The following is a 15130-nucleotide window of genomic DNA, read 5'->3' on the forward strand; positions in this document are numbered from 1 at the left end:
GATTTCTTTATTATTTATTGTTAATGTTGTGTGACTTGGCCGTTGAAGGGTACAAAACCAGATGCTCCATGACACCATTTGCACCAATCTGTCGCCAGAACCGCTACCCATTGACGATGGAAAATAAATTGCACTTGGAAAACGTTGATTCAATAACCAGTCAATTGTAGACTTAATAAAGCTGCGTATTTCAATAATACTTATGTATGATTATCTTAATAAAGATAGTTCAACGGCCAAGTCACACAACATTAACAATAAATAATAAAGAAATCGCATTAAGGAACCATAGACTTGGCACGACTTTGTCTAGATTTCATTACTTTTTAGAGATAAACAGGCAGCTCCATCGAGACTTGGCTAGTTTTTTACAGAATGTTTTTGGTGGGATTTCACTTCTTTTTGTAGAAAGTGGCATAATTATTTAACGTCGTCGTCTTTTCTTTTAATATTATCGACATTTTTTTTATATTAAACACAAATAAACTCAACGACCTTTAAAATGGACAACGAATCAGAAATTGTTTTAATAATAGCGAACCTCACGATATAATAAACGAAATCAACAAAATTCAAATAATTACACAACATTCAACTTAATCGACTGGGTCTAGAAAGGAAAAATATCTTGACACCGCGGTGCAAAAAAACGACGTTCAAAGTGCTAGCGGTGAGCAGTACAGGCGAACACCACGGTGCCGGTGTGGCGCTAGTAGTATTGATTATGAATGTGGTGTTACTCCAGATCTTCGATTTTCCTAGTTTTTATAGTTTTCCCTTTATGTGGCCATTAAACCCTAACCCTGTACCAAATTTCAGCTCTCTGAGTTAATGGGAAGTACTACTTCTATTTTGATGATCATCAGTGAGTGAGTGAGTGTCATAAATGCGAAACTTTGCTTTCGTTTAACTTCGGAACTAAATGACCTACAGACTTGAAATTTTGGATTTTAAGTATGTGATTATAGCTTACTAGATGACGAAAATTTCTGCGTTCTGGTCTTATCCAAAGGTTCTCAAATAGAGACCTGAAAATGCGGCGAAATGGTTCCAGTAAAGGATGGTACGGCAGTGTTTGCTTCGCGCTCGACTTGGCGGGGGCACTGCCGTGCCCCCAGATGGTGCAACACAGCCTTAGTATGTAACTTAAAAAACACCGTAAGTTGAAAGAATTTTTCCTAAAATGATTTTTGCAAAAAATACCAACTAAAATAGTTTAAAATTAAATTATATTTATTTTAATGCGAAATTAAAAGGTAGAGCTGCTAGGCAATTGAAGCGGCGGTACCTACCTACGCAGTACTTATTTATGTATTAAAATAAAAGACAAGGCACTAGAAGTTGCTAAAAAATCGTCCGTAAAACATAATAAAATTATGATACAAGTGATTTGCATAAGTTAATAAATAACACTATAAAAAAAACACGTGTGGGAAGTAACGAAGAAGCTTACGCGATGATTTACTTAAGTACTTGTTATTTTAAATAATTCGTGTCAAAAGCGGTCTACAAGTCATAAACACAGTTTTATAGCTTTAAATGTGTTTATTTTGATTGTACAAAAACAGACGGATTTTGATTGATATGGAACTCTATGACATAAAACCTACCTACTTATCTTACTTGTGTGACTATGATTTTTAATGAGCTGCGATTGAGTGACTCTCCTATGCAGCTTTCCTTGAGTTTTTTTAGTTTTTTGTGAGAAACAACCTCTTGGATACAAAACTTGTTTGCGATACTTATGGAACTACGAGAAACTGGGTGGCAATTTTCATTGTAAAGTGAAAAATTGCATTTTGATCACCAACACTATTCGCTCCCGTTTCAGCCTAGCCAGATTGTTTGCCTATCTTTCACGTAATTAAATCATCGGTGCATGTTTACGTTCCCTTGTTTTAGTTCCTAAAGACATGACATTTACCTATTAAACGATGTTTGAATGATAATAAACTAATAATCAACATACCGATGCTCATCTCGGAGGCCTGGTCGTGCGCCGCGCACACGTCGCGCTCGAGAGCCAGTTTTTCCTGTTCGACATAAAATCCATTATATTACGTCTAAATCGGACTCGGATGTCCTAAGGTGGACTTTGGTTCATGTTTTGCTGGGCTATTTTAGCCTTTGAACTAAATTAATATCGTCAACAAAAATTTTGGCTCAGATAGGTACCGAAAATTTCTTTAGTTCTTACGTACGAATAAATATTGTAATCGGTGCATTAGACTATGTACATATTTGGATTAGTATGTGCTGTGATTGATAATTAAAAAAAATCATTTCACGCATAATCAAAATCAAAATCAAAAATATTTTATTCAGTTTAGACCACAAGTGGCACTTATGAACAACATACTTACAATGCCTTTATAATTTTGAATTCCTCAACATTTTACGCACGCGTTTAAAACACGTTTGAGGACAGATTTGATCCGCTCGAGAACTGCACACGTGCTTAAGTTGTGTTTTTGAGATATTGAGATGAGAACACCTCTGAGCCGCGCAATTAGCCGCCAAAGTCTCAAGATCTCAAGACGCAAAACGATAACCTCAAGACGCAAAAAGTGAGTCATGGTTGAATTATTTTCCGTAATTTCTTTTAGCAGAACACAAATCCATCAGCCCTCCACTCGTACTCGCATATTTAGGAGAGAGAGTGTGGTAGAGCCGGATTATTGCCGCCCTCTATTCGTTTCGCCACGTTCATGAATTTTTCTTCAGTTTGTGTTGTGGAAATAACAAAAAATGGTGCGACATCGGCTAAACTTTAAATTGGATTTCGAGAAAAATAAGTTAGAAGGTAAGCGAGTTTAATTACAATTAGACACGATTATTACGATTACATAAAATCTGAAATTAATTTAATTTTATTAATTCGCATATGGGTAATGGAACACGCACACAGGAGCATCTTGAGTTCACTTTACCTATCGTCAAATAGGTATTCATGGGATTTTAAAAGGTTCCTGCACTAAATGTTTTTGTATTTTTAAATAAATTTTGTATTTTTAATTAAATTGAAATTAATATTAATAATTGAAACCCAATAAATTCACTGCTGAACATAGGCCATCCCCAGCCACTCAGATTTTCCGATTGTAATGGACTTTAGCAGTTTTCTGCAACTTCGTTATCTGACAACTTTGTTTTGGGGAGGATTAAGTAACTTCAGTGGCAGGCATCTACGAAATAATTTTGACGGTGAAGACTGAAACATAAGTACCCGCTGCAGCAGCGCCTTCTCGACGTCCCCGTCACGAAGCAGCTGCTTGAGGCGCTCCAGCTCTCGCATGGCCAGCCGCACCTTAGCGGTGTCTGACTCCAGCAGCGCTTTCAGCGTGGACACCTGGATGCGCAGGCGCTCCGAGCATGACACCTGATGAACACGACGAAATCTCAACACAAATAGTCAGCAACTATCGCCTTAGCTACCGCCCTTCAGTGGTATCAATGATACGGCCCCCAAGGCCAAGATCGATTAGGGGCCCTGTTGTTGGTTGTGGTAAAAAGGATTAAAAAATACCCATTACACTATCAGTGGTGCAAGCCGGTGATGTATTGGGTATAAGCCCTGGCGCTAGGGTTAAGCTTACCAGGGCCTCAGACAAGATATGATCACAACACAAGATGATCTTGTTATTCAGAGGCGAGACTCAAGAGCAATTTATTTGTCTTCACTAGTTACAAGAACAGGAGAGGAGAGGATCTCCAATTTACCAGACGCAAATCGTGGATTTGGCCTTTTCCCACTCAGTGCCCCGAAAACGCTAATTTTTAACGTTTCCAATAAATACGCGCTTCTTCTCCAGTTGCGCTCCGTTTTTCATTCCAGCTGAGGTGCAAATTCGGTATCACGGTAATGGACGTACCTTCCTAGTGTTTTCATTGTCACATTAGATATTTAGCTTTAAGTTTACGTCTATGCTTCGTTTCAACTAGCTGTCAAAACGACACCGCGATACGGATTTGTCATAACGGCTGATGTTCGTTCGTCGTCCGGGCACGTTGAAGATGAAATTTTTTAACTTAATCGGCGCCCTGGTCAGATGGTTTGGAGAAACCTGATGATCGCATATTTCCCTCCAAATCGCCTCTTACGATTTCGTGGTAAGAGTGGGAGTAACTAGTAATATTTATTAATAGGTATGGTTAGGGTGAAAGTGATATGATTTAGTTTTAACGAGCCAAATAATTTTTAAATGTGGCCAAGTCAAATTATTTTGAAGATTTTCCCTATTTGCAGTTGTATTTTCTTATTCAAAGGATATTTCCTTAGGAGAGATGAAGTTAGATCCTGTTTTGATGATTAACAAAGTTTATTGACGTTCCACTTCACCAGTTCCGGATATAGAGGATAATGTCCATTAATATTCACAGATATGAGAATATAATAATGACCTCAGATCCCGGATTTATTGACTACATATACCTAAAAAGGCTACGTTGGCTCTTATAAATAAACTTTTCTTACAAAGGTTACAGAGGCGATAAAATTGGTATCAAATCAAACCGTTAAATATATAAACTATCTTCGATTGCGCAGTGAAGTTATGTCAAGGGCACCTACTGAGACATTTTAAAGCTGAAGTCTTCTCTTACGATACTACATCTACAAAATTGGCATTTTCTATTGCCGCTTCAGACAGAGAGTCTATTCCTTTGGTTATTAAACGAATCTCAACAGTATGACACAAAATAGTGTATCTCAACGGGAATAAAGAAAACAGTCAACTACTTAGTCTTCATCGTGGCAGTGATATATTCTATAGAATGGAACTACAAGTTAATGAACTACGTCATGCGTATTCACATAACACGTCAACGGATGGCGTAGCAATTTTTTTTTATCTTAACGGTGCTTAGTGCATCCCTTTTTATCTTGTATTATGTCTTCAATAATGTCTCTTTTACACACGAATCTATGGTAATTCCAGTGCCATTTAGTAAGAGGAAAATTCACTTGTAAACAATGAGTCATATACGCACGCGACCAATGTGTACATACATTTTGCTAGACAATATTATGTGGGAATACGGATTAATTTCACAAAAAATTGTTAATATTTAAACGCCAAATTACATTGTAGGTGGTTACAATCCAAATTATGTTTTGCTAGCTATTGCAAGAAACTTCGCCCGTGTTTTTTTCGGTCTGTACGTCACTTATTGTCTTTATTCATTGATATCATCCATCAGGGATAATGTATAGCTCTATCTATGGTGAAAGAATTGTTTAAATCGGTCCAGTTTCGGAGCCTTCAAAAACAAATAAACCTTTTCTCTTTACAATATTTACTATTAAGATGGAGCACTAGTAGGTAGGCTTGTACCTGGCACTCCAGCGTCTTCCTCAGGCATCGAACCTCGTCCCTGCGCCGCCGCCAGGCGCTGACCACCAGGAAGTCGTACACCTTACGTGCCGCCTGCTCCTCAGCCGCCGACTGCAGCCCAGGCGACTTCACCGCTTCCAGGCTGCTTTCTTCCCTAAAGCATAACTCATTTGTAACCTCCTAATGATAGAAGAACTAAAGGATTGATATACTGCATGCGTTCTGCGGTCAACAGTCAGTTTACAGTGAACGCAGCCCGCATCATGAAACAACATTGTCGGTCTTGCCCGGACCGCCGACTCTTGCCCTGACCGACAATGTTATGGCAAATCCTTGTAGAACGACGGGAATCGCCAATCGTTCCAATCGACTAATTAAATATCTCTACTTAATTCTGAGAATGAATTCTTGAGAGGTTAAGTAATAACACGAAGGTAAACTAGCCGAGAATGTCCTATGGCATTAAGTTCGCCTTATTTTCGAATTTTGGAATTAAAAAATAAATCATTATCATTACACAGTAAAACAAAGTCACTTTCCGCTGACTGTCCCTATGTTTAAATATTTAAAACTACTTACGTTACGGATTTTGATGCGGTTTTTTTTAAATAGATAGAGTGATTCAAGAGAAAGATTTTTAAGTATAATACATTGTACCTGTGCGAAGCAGGGGCGGGTCTCTCTAGAAAATAAATAAAGTAAGACGATTTTGGCTTGATCTGCTAGCTATGCAGTGGCTCTACCAGAAATTACTAGAACTTACTTTGCGTACTTCTTGAGAATTGAATCCAGTTTTAGAAGGACGACTGATTTAATACACCTAATCGTTGCAGTTTTCTTAATAAGTACCCAACTAATCGGATTAAAAAATATGTTCACCTATGTTTTTCCGCGAAGCGGTGCAAAGATACATACCTATGTATCAATTCCACGTAGTTTTGTTATACATATTTAATTGGCACGCGATTCACTGAACCCATCTCAGTAACAAAACACGAAATCACTTTGTTTACGGATGACGATGCCACTTGAGACCAGCCGCGCGCGACTCAAGAGCGCGTAAACCGCTCTCAAGACCGTTCTCAAAGTTTGAGATAATATAGCATTTGAATATTTTCAATGATATTCAAGTTGACATTATCTAAACATGTTATTTGTGATTAATTATTATGCCACAGCTAATCATCAGATAACCTTATTAAATTGGCACAGTCTTTCGGATTCCTGTTGTAAAAATGACTCACCTGCATTTTATCTTAAACCAAAACATCCTCAAGTTGTGGGATTAGGATTACGTGGTTAAGGCAGCGGTAGACACGATACAACAAAAACGGTACAGGAAAAGTGTCGTGACGTAACCTTTGTTGTATTGACATGGTGTTACGTCACTGATGTGTCAGAACAGTGGTAGGTTGTACCACAAAGTGATACCACAAGCTTGATGCCTTGAGAACAAGGTACAAAATCTGTTCAAAGCCTTCATGAATGTACATACTTGCCATTGTGGCGCGTGCGACGCGATTTGCACACACGTGGCGCAGGACAACAAGATAGTATTTGAGTTGCACCATGATGCAATCTGGGGGCACGGCAGTGCCCCCGCCAAGTCGAGCGCGAAGCAAACACTGCCGTACCATCCTTTACTGGAACCATTTCGCCGCATTTTCAGGCCCCTATTTGAGAACCTCTGGATAAGACCAGAACGCAGAAATTTTCGTCATCTAGTAAGCTATAATCACATACTTAAAATCCAAAATTTCAAGTCTGTAGGTCATTTAGTTCCGAAGTTATGCGAAAGCAAAGTTTCGCATTTACGACACTCACTCACTGATGATCATCAAAATAGAACTAGTACTTCCCATCAACTCAGAGAGCTGAAATTTGGTACAGAGTTAGGGTTTAATGGCCACATAAAGGGAAAACTATAAAAACTAGGAAAATCGAAGATCTGGAGTAACACCACATTCATAATCAATACTACTCCGGCACCGTGGTGTTCGATTTCGTTTATTATATTGTAAGGTTCGCTAAGGTTATGTTATTAAAACAATTCTGATTCGTTGTCCATTTTAAAGGTCGTTGAGTTTATTTGTGTTTAATATCGTAAAAAAATATCGATAAAACGACGACGTTAAATAATTTTGCCACTTTCTACAAAAAGAAGTGAAATCCCACTAAAAACATTCTGTAAAAAACTAGCCAAGTCTCGATGGAGCTGCTTGTTTATCTCTAAAAAGTAATGAAATCTAGACAAAGTCGTGCCAAGTCTATGGTTCCTTACTTATATTAGGATTTTATTTTGAATGTAATGGGGATTAATGAACTTTTTAGTTTATTATTCCCGTAATAAGTTCCAATTTAACGTTAACGGGGAATAGTGAACAAAAAGTTCACTAATCCCCGTTGACGGGGATTGTCAACGGGGAATAGTGGAATAAGCCTATTCTTTTTGAGACTATCAAGCTGTACCTATTTATAGGCTTGATCATAATCTTGATCAACAAAGATATTGAATACTAGCTGACCCGGCGAACTTCGTACCGCCTTAGCGTAGAGATTTTCTTAATATTTTTTTCCGTAAGAACCATCCTTGGACTTCCACAAACATTTAAAAAAAAGAATTATCGAAATCGGTTCAGCCGTTCACACGTGATGCCGTGACAACGCGAAACGGGTTTCATTTTTATATTTACAAGATAAGATTGATCTCTATACAGGGTGTTAGGTAAATGGGTATACATATGAGCCGACACTAGCCCATGTTAACATGGGCATATAAATGGTATGGTGAAGTCAGAAATGGCAATGCCAGATTTTGTATGGAAGGTGGCGTCTTTTTTTTTTTTCGCGCGGCCATCGACCAAACTTTGTTTTTTGATTACAAAATAGTGTAATAAACCAAACTTACTATGACATGTATACCTCTAAACTCAGTCTGAACTGAGTTACGAGCATTAGAAGTTTGATGATTTACATACTAGATTTGCTTTTTGCGCGCAAGTTTTGTAAGAAATTGCAACAAAATATTGCGCTATTTTTTATTGCGCTGATTCTGCTCCACACTGATGTCTGGAGCCAGTGGGCTAATTCAAATGCATTTGTCGAGAGTAGAAATCGTCTGTCAAATAATTTTCTAGTAATCAATTTTGAACTGATTGTCAAGGTAATACAGTTGAAAATTGAATATCAAAGCCAGACTACGCCTAATGTCAGATCAGCCGATGGTAGATGCCAAATTTCCAATATCGCGTACGAAGACGGAGAACTTTGTCAATATAGTGGTACATAAGGGTCATAATTAGTGGATGCCGACGATTTTCGCGCTGTCATCTCAACGACTGCCCACGGTCTTTAATGGATGGTATTGTTTGTTTACACATACAATGTCACTATTTTGTTGCAATTTCTTACAAAACTTGCTCGCAAAAAGCAAATCTAGAATGTAAATCATCAAACTTCTAACGCTCGTAACTCAGTTCAGACTGAGTTTAGAGGTATACATGTCATAGTAAGTTTGGTTTATTACACTATTTTGTAATCAAAAAACAAGGTTTGGTCGATGGCCGCGCGAAAAAAAAAGACGCCAATTTCCGGCATTGTCTTTTGACATCACCCTTTTTTTTTTTTATAATTTTCATACAAAATATTTTTTATAAAATCCGATTTGTATGAAAATTAAAATAATTAAAATGAAGATATCAATTTTCTGACTTCACCATACCATTTATATGCCCATGTTAACATGGGCTAGTGTCGGCTCATATACCCATTTCCCTAACACCCTGTATATGTCATAGTCAAAGGTCGATATGCAGTCTCTTCGCGGAATGACTGGTCTATCCTAGGTTTGACCAAGGCTTTCGGGCCAACCCCGAAATAAATTCCTATTTCGGCCTTTGACTAAGTCAAACCTAGGAGTTCCTAACTGTTCAGTCAAACGTCGAAATGAAAATAATCTGTTTCGGGCTTTGCCTAGTCAATCCTAGAAGCGACTGATAGACTCGGTCAAAAGTAGACGCGGCGTTACAGAGGCCGGTAGCAATTATAGTAAACCCACCAAGTTCGAGTCGGATTCACGCACGAAGGGTTCCGTACGACTCTTTTATTGTTGTATAGGAGCCCCCCCCCCCCTCCCTAAATATTTATTTTATTTTAATTTAATGATTTATTTTTAAGTAAATATGCAACTGAATATTTATGAATATTTCAAGCTTTCACCTATTGCCGTAATTAATTGAGCAAAAAACGGCAAAAAATCACGCTTGCAGTAAATAAGTTTAGTTACTGGTACCTTCACCTAAAGAGATGCGCGTGCACGATAAAACCTACAGTAAACTTCGATATCAGAATGAAGTACATAGTTAGTTAATTTCTTAATTGAGGTTTGACTAGTCAAACCCCGATTTCATTAAATTGATTTTCGACGTATGACTGACCAAATTAGTTTGTCCTAGGTTTGACTAACATTATTTAGTCAAAGGCCGAAATGTTTGGGCTTTGACTAAGACTTCAAGTCAAACCTGAGGATTGACTAGTCAAACCTAGGAGCGCCTGAGCTTTGAGGTTTGACTATAACATATACACTAAAATAAACTGTTTTATTTATTACTAGCTGACCCGGCGAACTTCGTACCGCCTTAGCGTAGAGATTTTCTTTATATTTTTTTCCGTAAAAACCTTGTACAGAGTATTAGAAAACTACAAAAAAAAATCAGCCAAATCGGTCAAGCCGTTTTCATGTTATGTCATGACAACGGAAAACGGGTTTCATTTTTATATAATATATAGATTAAGCTCAAATATTTGTCTGTTACTTTTTCGCTTGGCTCAATCGAAAATCGACCCATGACCACCGCCGAACTCAGTGACCACCACTTAGGTTAATGGAATTTATTTCTCATAAGAACTTTAAATAATTCTTTAAACATGAAGATGTTTTTGGAAAAAAATTAAAGATAGCTCAGTGTCTTTTATAATCAATGTAATGTAATAAAATTGCGTCATATCACTCTGGGAAAACTGTAGTTAAAGTAAACAGATTGTGGTTACAAGTTGCACAATATTTTTAACTGTAATGCATTTAAAATTTGTGCAACTATGAGTAATTAATGAATTTCTTTTATAAAAACGTAACAATTGTTCGCGGTTCGCCATTTTTTGAGACTACCTATTGCGCAGCTGCGGTAGGTACTGTTCGAGTCAGATCTTTTAATGCGTTCCAGGTTGAGGTAGAGCAGCCGTTTTTCATTTTAGACCGGTATTCACAAACGATGCTTGCTTGAGTGAAGCAGTAAATCGAACGCACAGCGTTGAATAGAGCTCTGTGATTGGTTCGTGTGTCACCCTGTGCGTCCACGCGCACCGTGAGAGCTCATAGTAGTGTTTGTGAATACGGGCGTTAGTCCTCTTGATAGACGACAGTTGAAGCTAGGTTTGGCTATGCTAGTTAGCGTAGTTGTAATTTCTCCTGAAAGTTACCGCCATCCATCAGCTGTGTTCATAGGACGAAACCAAACCAAACCACCTTCCTCATGTTCTTGGTCCTCTTGGTAAACCGAAAACGTGTGGTACTCTTCACACGTGGTGCTAGTCGAAGCAGCTTTTGATGCGTTACATATTTAGGGGAGAAGCAGCAGTTTATAGTTTTAAGTCAAGTTAAGGAGTAAACTCTTCTATAAATCAGACTATTTACCACATGTTTTTGGTCCTCTTGGTGTCTTGATATACCGTAAACGATGAATACCCATAGAGGCAACCTTCACGAGTGGTGCTACTTACTCGAAGCAGCTTTTCATGCGTTCCAGATATTGGGGAGAAGCAGCAGTTTACCAAGTCTAAGAGTAGGCGCACACCTTTGATTTTTAGTTGGCCGATAGTTGTGCCCGATTTTAAATTGTATGAAGAATCGGCCAAATCGAATCGGCGTAGTGTGCGCACTCCCATACATGCCCATACTGATCAACTGCCCGACTAAACTAGATCGGCCAACGAAAAATCAATGGTGTGCGCCTACTTACTCTAAGTTAAAAATTAGAATGTAAACTCTTCTGTAAATCAGACTACTTACTTACTTTATGTTCTTGGTCCTCTTGGTGGGCATGAGGTCCTCCATGGAGACGGCCTTGGTCTGCGCGCGGAACTGGCCGAGGCAGCTTTTGATGGAGGCCAGGTTGGGGCAGCTCTTGATACGCGCCAGTTTGGGGCAGTTCTTGATGCGCTAGTTTGGGGCAGCTCTTGATGCGCGCCAGTTTGGGGCAGCTCTTGATGCGTGCCAGGTTGGGGCTGGGGACACTTACCTCATGTTCCTGGTTCTCTTGGTGGGCGTGAGGTCCTCCATGGAGACGGCCTTGGGCCGCACGCGCACGCGGCGCGCGGGTGTCTGCACGCGGAACTGGTCGAGGCAGCTCTTGATGCGTGCCAGTTTGGGGCAGTTCTTGATGCGCGCCAGTTTGGGGCAGCTCTTAATGCGCGCCAGTTTAGGGCAGCTCTTGATACGCGCCAGGTTGGGGCAGCTCTTGAAGCGTGCCGGGTTGGGGCAGCTCTTGATGCGCGCAAGTTTAGGGCAGCTCTTGATACGCGCCAGTTTGGGGCAGCTCTTGATGCGTGCCAGGTTGAGGCAGCTCTTGATACGCGCCAGTTTGGGGCAGTTCTTGATGCGCTAGTTTGGGGCAGCTCTTGATGCGCGCCAGTTTGGGGCAGCTCTTGATGCGCGTCATGGGACTGGGGACACTTACCTCATGTTCTTGGTCCTCTTGGTGGGCGTGAGGTCCTCCATGGAGACGGCCTTAGGGCGCACGCGCACGTGGCGCGCGGGCGTCTGCGCGCGGTACTGGTCGAGGCAGCTCTTGATACGCGCCAGTTTGGGGCAGCTCTTGATGCACGCCAGTTTGGGGCAGCTCTTGACGCGCGCCAGTTTGAGGCAGCTCTTGACGCGCGCCAGTTTGAGGCAGCTCTTGACGCGCGCCAGTTTGAGGCAGCTCTTGACGCGCGCCAGTTTGGGGCAGCTCTCGATGTGTGCCAGGTTGGGACTGGGGACACTTACCTCATGTTCCTGGTCCTCTTGGTGGGCGTGAGGTCCTCCATGGAGACGGCCTTGGGCCGCACGCGCACGCGGCGCGCGGGCGTCTGCGCGCGGAACTGGTCGAGGCAGCTCTTGATGCGTGCCAGGTTGGGGCTGGGCACGCTGCTCTTGGCTGTGAACTTGTTAACGGGTACTGAGAACAGCTGCTTCTTCGGGTGAGCTGGTTGGACTCGGCTGGAAAAATAATAATTTGATATAGAGCATATTTTACATAATTATGTACGCGCCTGAAGAGTCCGCGCGATTTGTTTTTTGAACTTGAAAACCTCTATTCCTTCTCTTGGGAATGGAATCGACGACCATTCGTTTTCCGGACGAATGCTCTGATTACTGAGCTATGGAGATATGGGTAAGCCCGTCAATAGATGAAGTCAAAAAGGCTCAATATCTGGGTCTTGCATGAGTTCAAGCACTAAATAGATAGTACAGAGTACAGACAGAAGACAATAATCTGTTACTTTACTATTTTGCATACGCACAGTGCACACCGACGCGTCTCAAGCGGACAGCACTCGCGCTTGCACTGGTTTAGATTGGTTTGCGATTATTGATGATATCATGCCCATGGTTAGAGTGGTTTGGGATTATTGGCGATATCGTGTCCGTCAGCGTTGTCTATACGCTAACGCTAACGCACTGTATGAAAATTGTCTTCTGCTCCTATATTTTTTGGGTCAAGAAGGTACATACGTGGGAGGCGTGGCCTGCAGGCTGTCTCTCTCCCTCGAGAGCTCCCTCTCGGATATGTCCCCTGCGCCGGCGCGCGCCACCGGCGACGTGCTCTGCGGTATCTTCAGACCTTCGGGCATTCTCATCGGAAAATGTACAAATATTTATGAAAGTAGCGACTGATCACTTTGGTCATCCAATTGTTATTGTCAGTTTGACAGCCAGCAGCCACCGATGATTATTCGTTTTTTGAAATTTTTAAACAATCACCTGTTTAATAAAATGAGGTGGAATTCCTATGGTCTTAATAATATTCATTTCGTTTGGTTTATTATTTTGTTTATTCGATTTTTACATTTTTTTACAAACTTGAATAATATTAAAATACCTATTTACAAAATCTTTCCACTGCAACTAATAAAATACATACAGTCAAAGTGAATTAAATAACTGCACCTGAAGTTATAGTTTTGTAGGTAGAGTTCAGACAGATAACACTAACAATAACACAAGCTAACAATAAACTATATTATATATAATATAATTACAGAAATTTTACCATAATATATTAATTATACATTTATTTTTCATGATTAAGAGGTTTTTCCAATGAGCCAGTGCAGTGTTTTGAACGAGGCGAGGTCGGGAAGTTATCTTTTTTTATCAGTAGGAAATCACATCCCAACTGAAATTCCAGAATTTACGAACTATTCAGTATAGTAATTACTGTAGCGACAGTTAGTCGTGCTAAAAGAAGAGGCTGAAATAGAAGTTTGTTTAGTAGCTTTAAGATTTTAGAAGCTACTCGTATCTACTTTAAAAGCAGCTCGTACTTCTTCGGCTATAATTGACTGTGAAACTTACTTCAGTGACTTCTGGAATCGGGAAAGATGCCAATCTATCCCTTTTTCAGCGATGGACTACGACGAGGTAAATAAAAAATGTTAATCTAAAAAATAGTTAAATCGCATACAAATTAAAAAATTCAGATCCATCCCAGTCCATGTATTTTTGCGTACAGCAGTGTTTTTTTTTCATTGATAATTAATTATATTTTTAATTACTACTTAATGCTAATTTAATTTAATACCAACACTGATACAGGGTTATTTGTAAAACACCAACAACCTCATAGGAATCGTGACATTTGCAAGTCTATCTATGGCCAAGTTGCACCACCTTAACTTAACCGTAACTATAACCGGTTTTATTGCATGGACTTTGACACACTTTTGTCGTTTGTTATAGTTTTTGTAAGATAGTGCAACCCGGGGAAGTCTCATTCATAAACCAAAGAACGATGTAATCGATAACTGACTGATCTTGATGATACGCGCACGCGTAGATAAACATTACAGCGAGCGGTTAGTAAAATTATTTGTATTGCTCAATAGGCCTCGTGGTAATTAATAAATTAAAATAATATGCTTGTATTACGTACTACTACGAGAGGGTTCACCACAATAAGTAGTTCGTCGGGGGTGGGGTTCGAACCCGCTGTATAATTTTACAGTGCCTCTACAATTTTTTTTTAAATTTAATCAATTAGGTATTTCCATGTTCACACCTACAAAATCTTTCGTTAATGATTGATTACACTAAACGTAGTAATTTGTCATTATAAATAAACGTGTCCTTTTAATAATCAATGAAAATGAAACATTGAATGGGCCTTTTTGATAAAACACATATCGCCAAGGGAAAAACCAAGCGATAAATCGTCTATTATTCGCGTTTTTGTACTAGGTACTTATCAGTTCACTCAAATATGAACCGTTTTACAGTTTACTTTCATGTACATTTAATTCAAAATAGTTGCTAAGCACTTAATTTGTAGTTATTAAAAATATTTTTGATACATCAAAGTTTATTCAGTGTTAGCAACATATTAGCCGTACAACAATGAGCAGTAAGTAATGTTTCTACACATTTTCTTAAAAATATTGCGTAACTAACTTGTGCATTCGGCTTTGCATGTGTCTATTTCGATCTGTCACAGAAAGTCTTATCACGATCGCTATCAAAATAACGGTTTTTATAGAGTTGG

At 39.6% G+C, this 15130-nt stretch overlaps 2 protein-coding genes across 7 annotated transcripts in view; one reads left to right on the forward strand and one right to left on the reverse strand.

The window, feature by feature from the left end:
• Positions 1-1495: 1495 nt before the first annotated feature.
• On the reverse strand, positions 1496-13316 carry LOC114357517 (uncharacterized). The gene is made up of 6 exons (XM_028311155.1): positions 13105-13316; positions 12376-12588; positions 5334-5487; positions 3227-3379; positions 1970-2033; positions 1496-1506 (listed from the first exon to the last, which is right to left on the reverse strand). Exons 1-6 carry the CDS (start codon positions 13227-13229, stop codon positions 1496-1498), a joined length of 720 nt encoding a protein of 239 aa, XP_028166956.1. The 5' UTR covers positions 13230-13316.
• Positions 13317-13820: 504 nt separating this feature from the next.
• Positions 13821-15130, forward strand: part of Dorsal (embryonic polarity protein dorsal) — a 75831-nt gene continuing 74521 nt past the window's right edge. For 5 of the 6 annotated variants that reach the window (XR_003656273.1, XM_028310476.1, XM_028310505.1 and 2 more), the window contains exon 1: positions 13821-14013. Coding sequence is in view for 5 of the 6 variants with exons in the window: in XM_028310476.1 (XP_028166277.1) it covers positions 13974-14013 (40 nt within the window). In the remaining variant the exon portion in view is untranslated. Of the gene's footprint in view, positions 14014-14916; positions 14993-15130 lie in introns of those variants that run through there. The other variant, XM_028310512.1, reaches the window with a different exon arrangement.

Source organism: Ostrinia furnacalis, unplaced genomic scaffold (genome assembly GCF_004193835.3).
Source record: "Ostrinia furnacalis isolate ACB-3 unplaced genomic scaffold, ASM419383v2 OfSCF0216, whole genome shotgun sequence".
Lineage (NCBI taxonomy): Eukaryota > Metazoa > Arthropoda > Insecta > Lepidoptera > Crambidae > Ostrinia > Ostrinia furnacalis.

Bases quoted from the DNA above. Each gene is read 5' to 3' on its own strand.
- LOC114357517 (XM_028311155.1), bottom strand. From the start codon at position 13,229: ATGAGAATGCCCGAAGGTCTGAAGATACCGCAGAGCACGTCGCCGGTG. The intron at 5,488-12,375 runs GTAAGTGTCCCC...GTTATGCTTTAG, and splicing joins AAGAGGACCAGGAACATGAG to GGAAGAAAGCAGCCTGGAAG. The intron at 2,034-3,226 runs GTACTTATGTTT...TATGTCGAACAG, and splicing joins AGAAGGCGCTGCTGCAGCGG to GAAAAACTGGCTCTCGAGCG.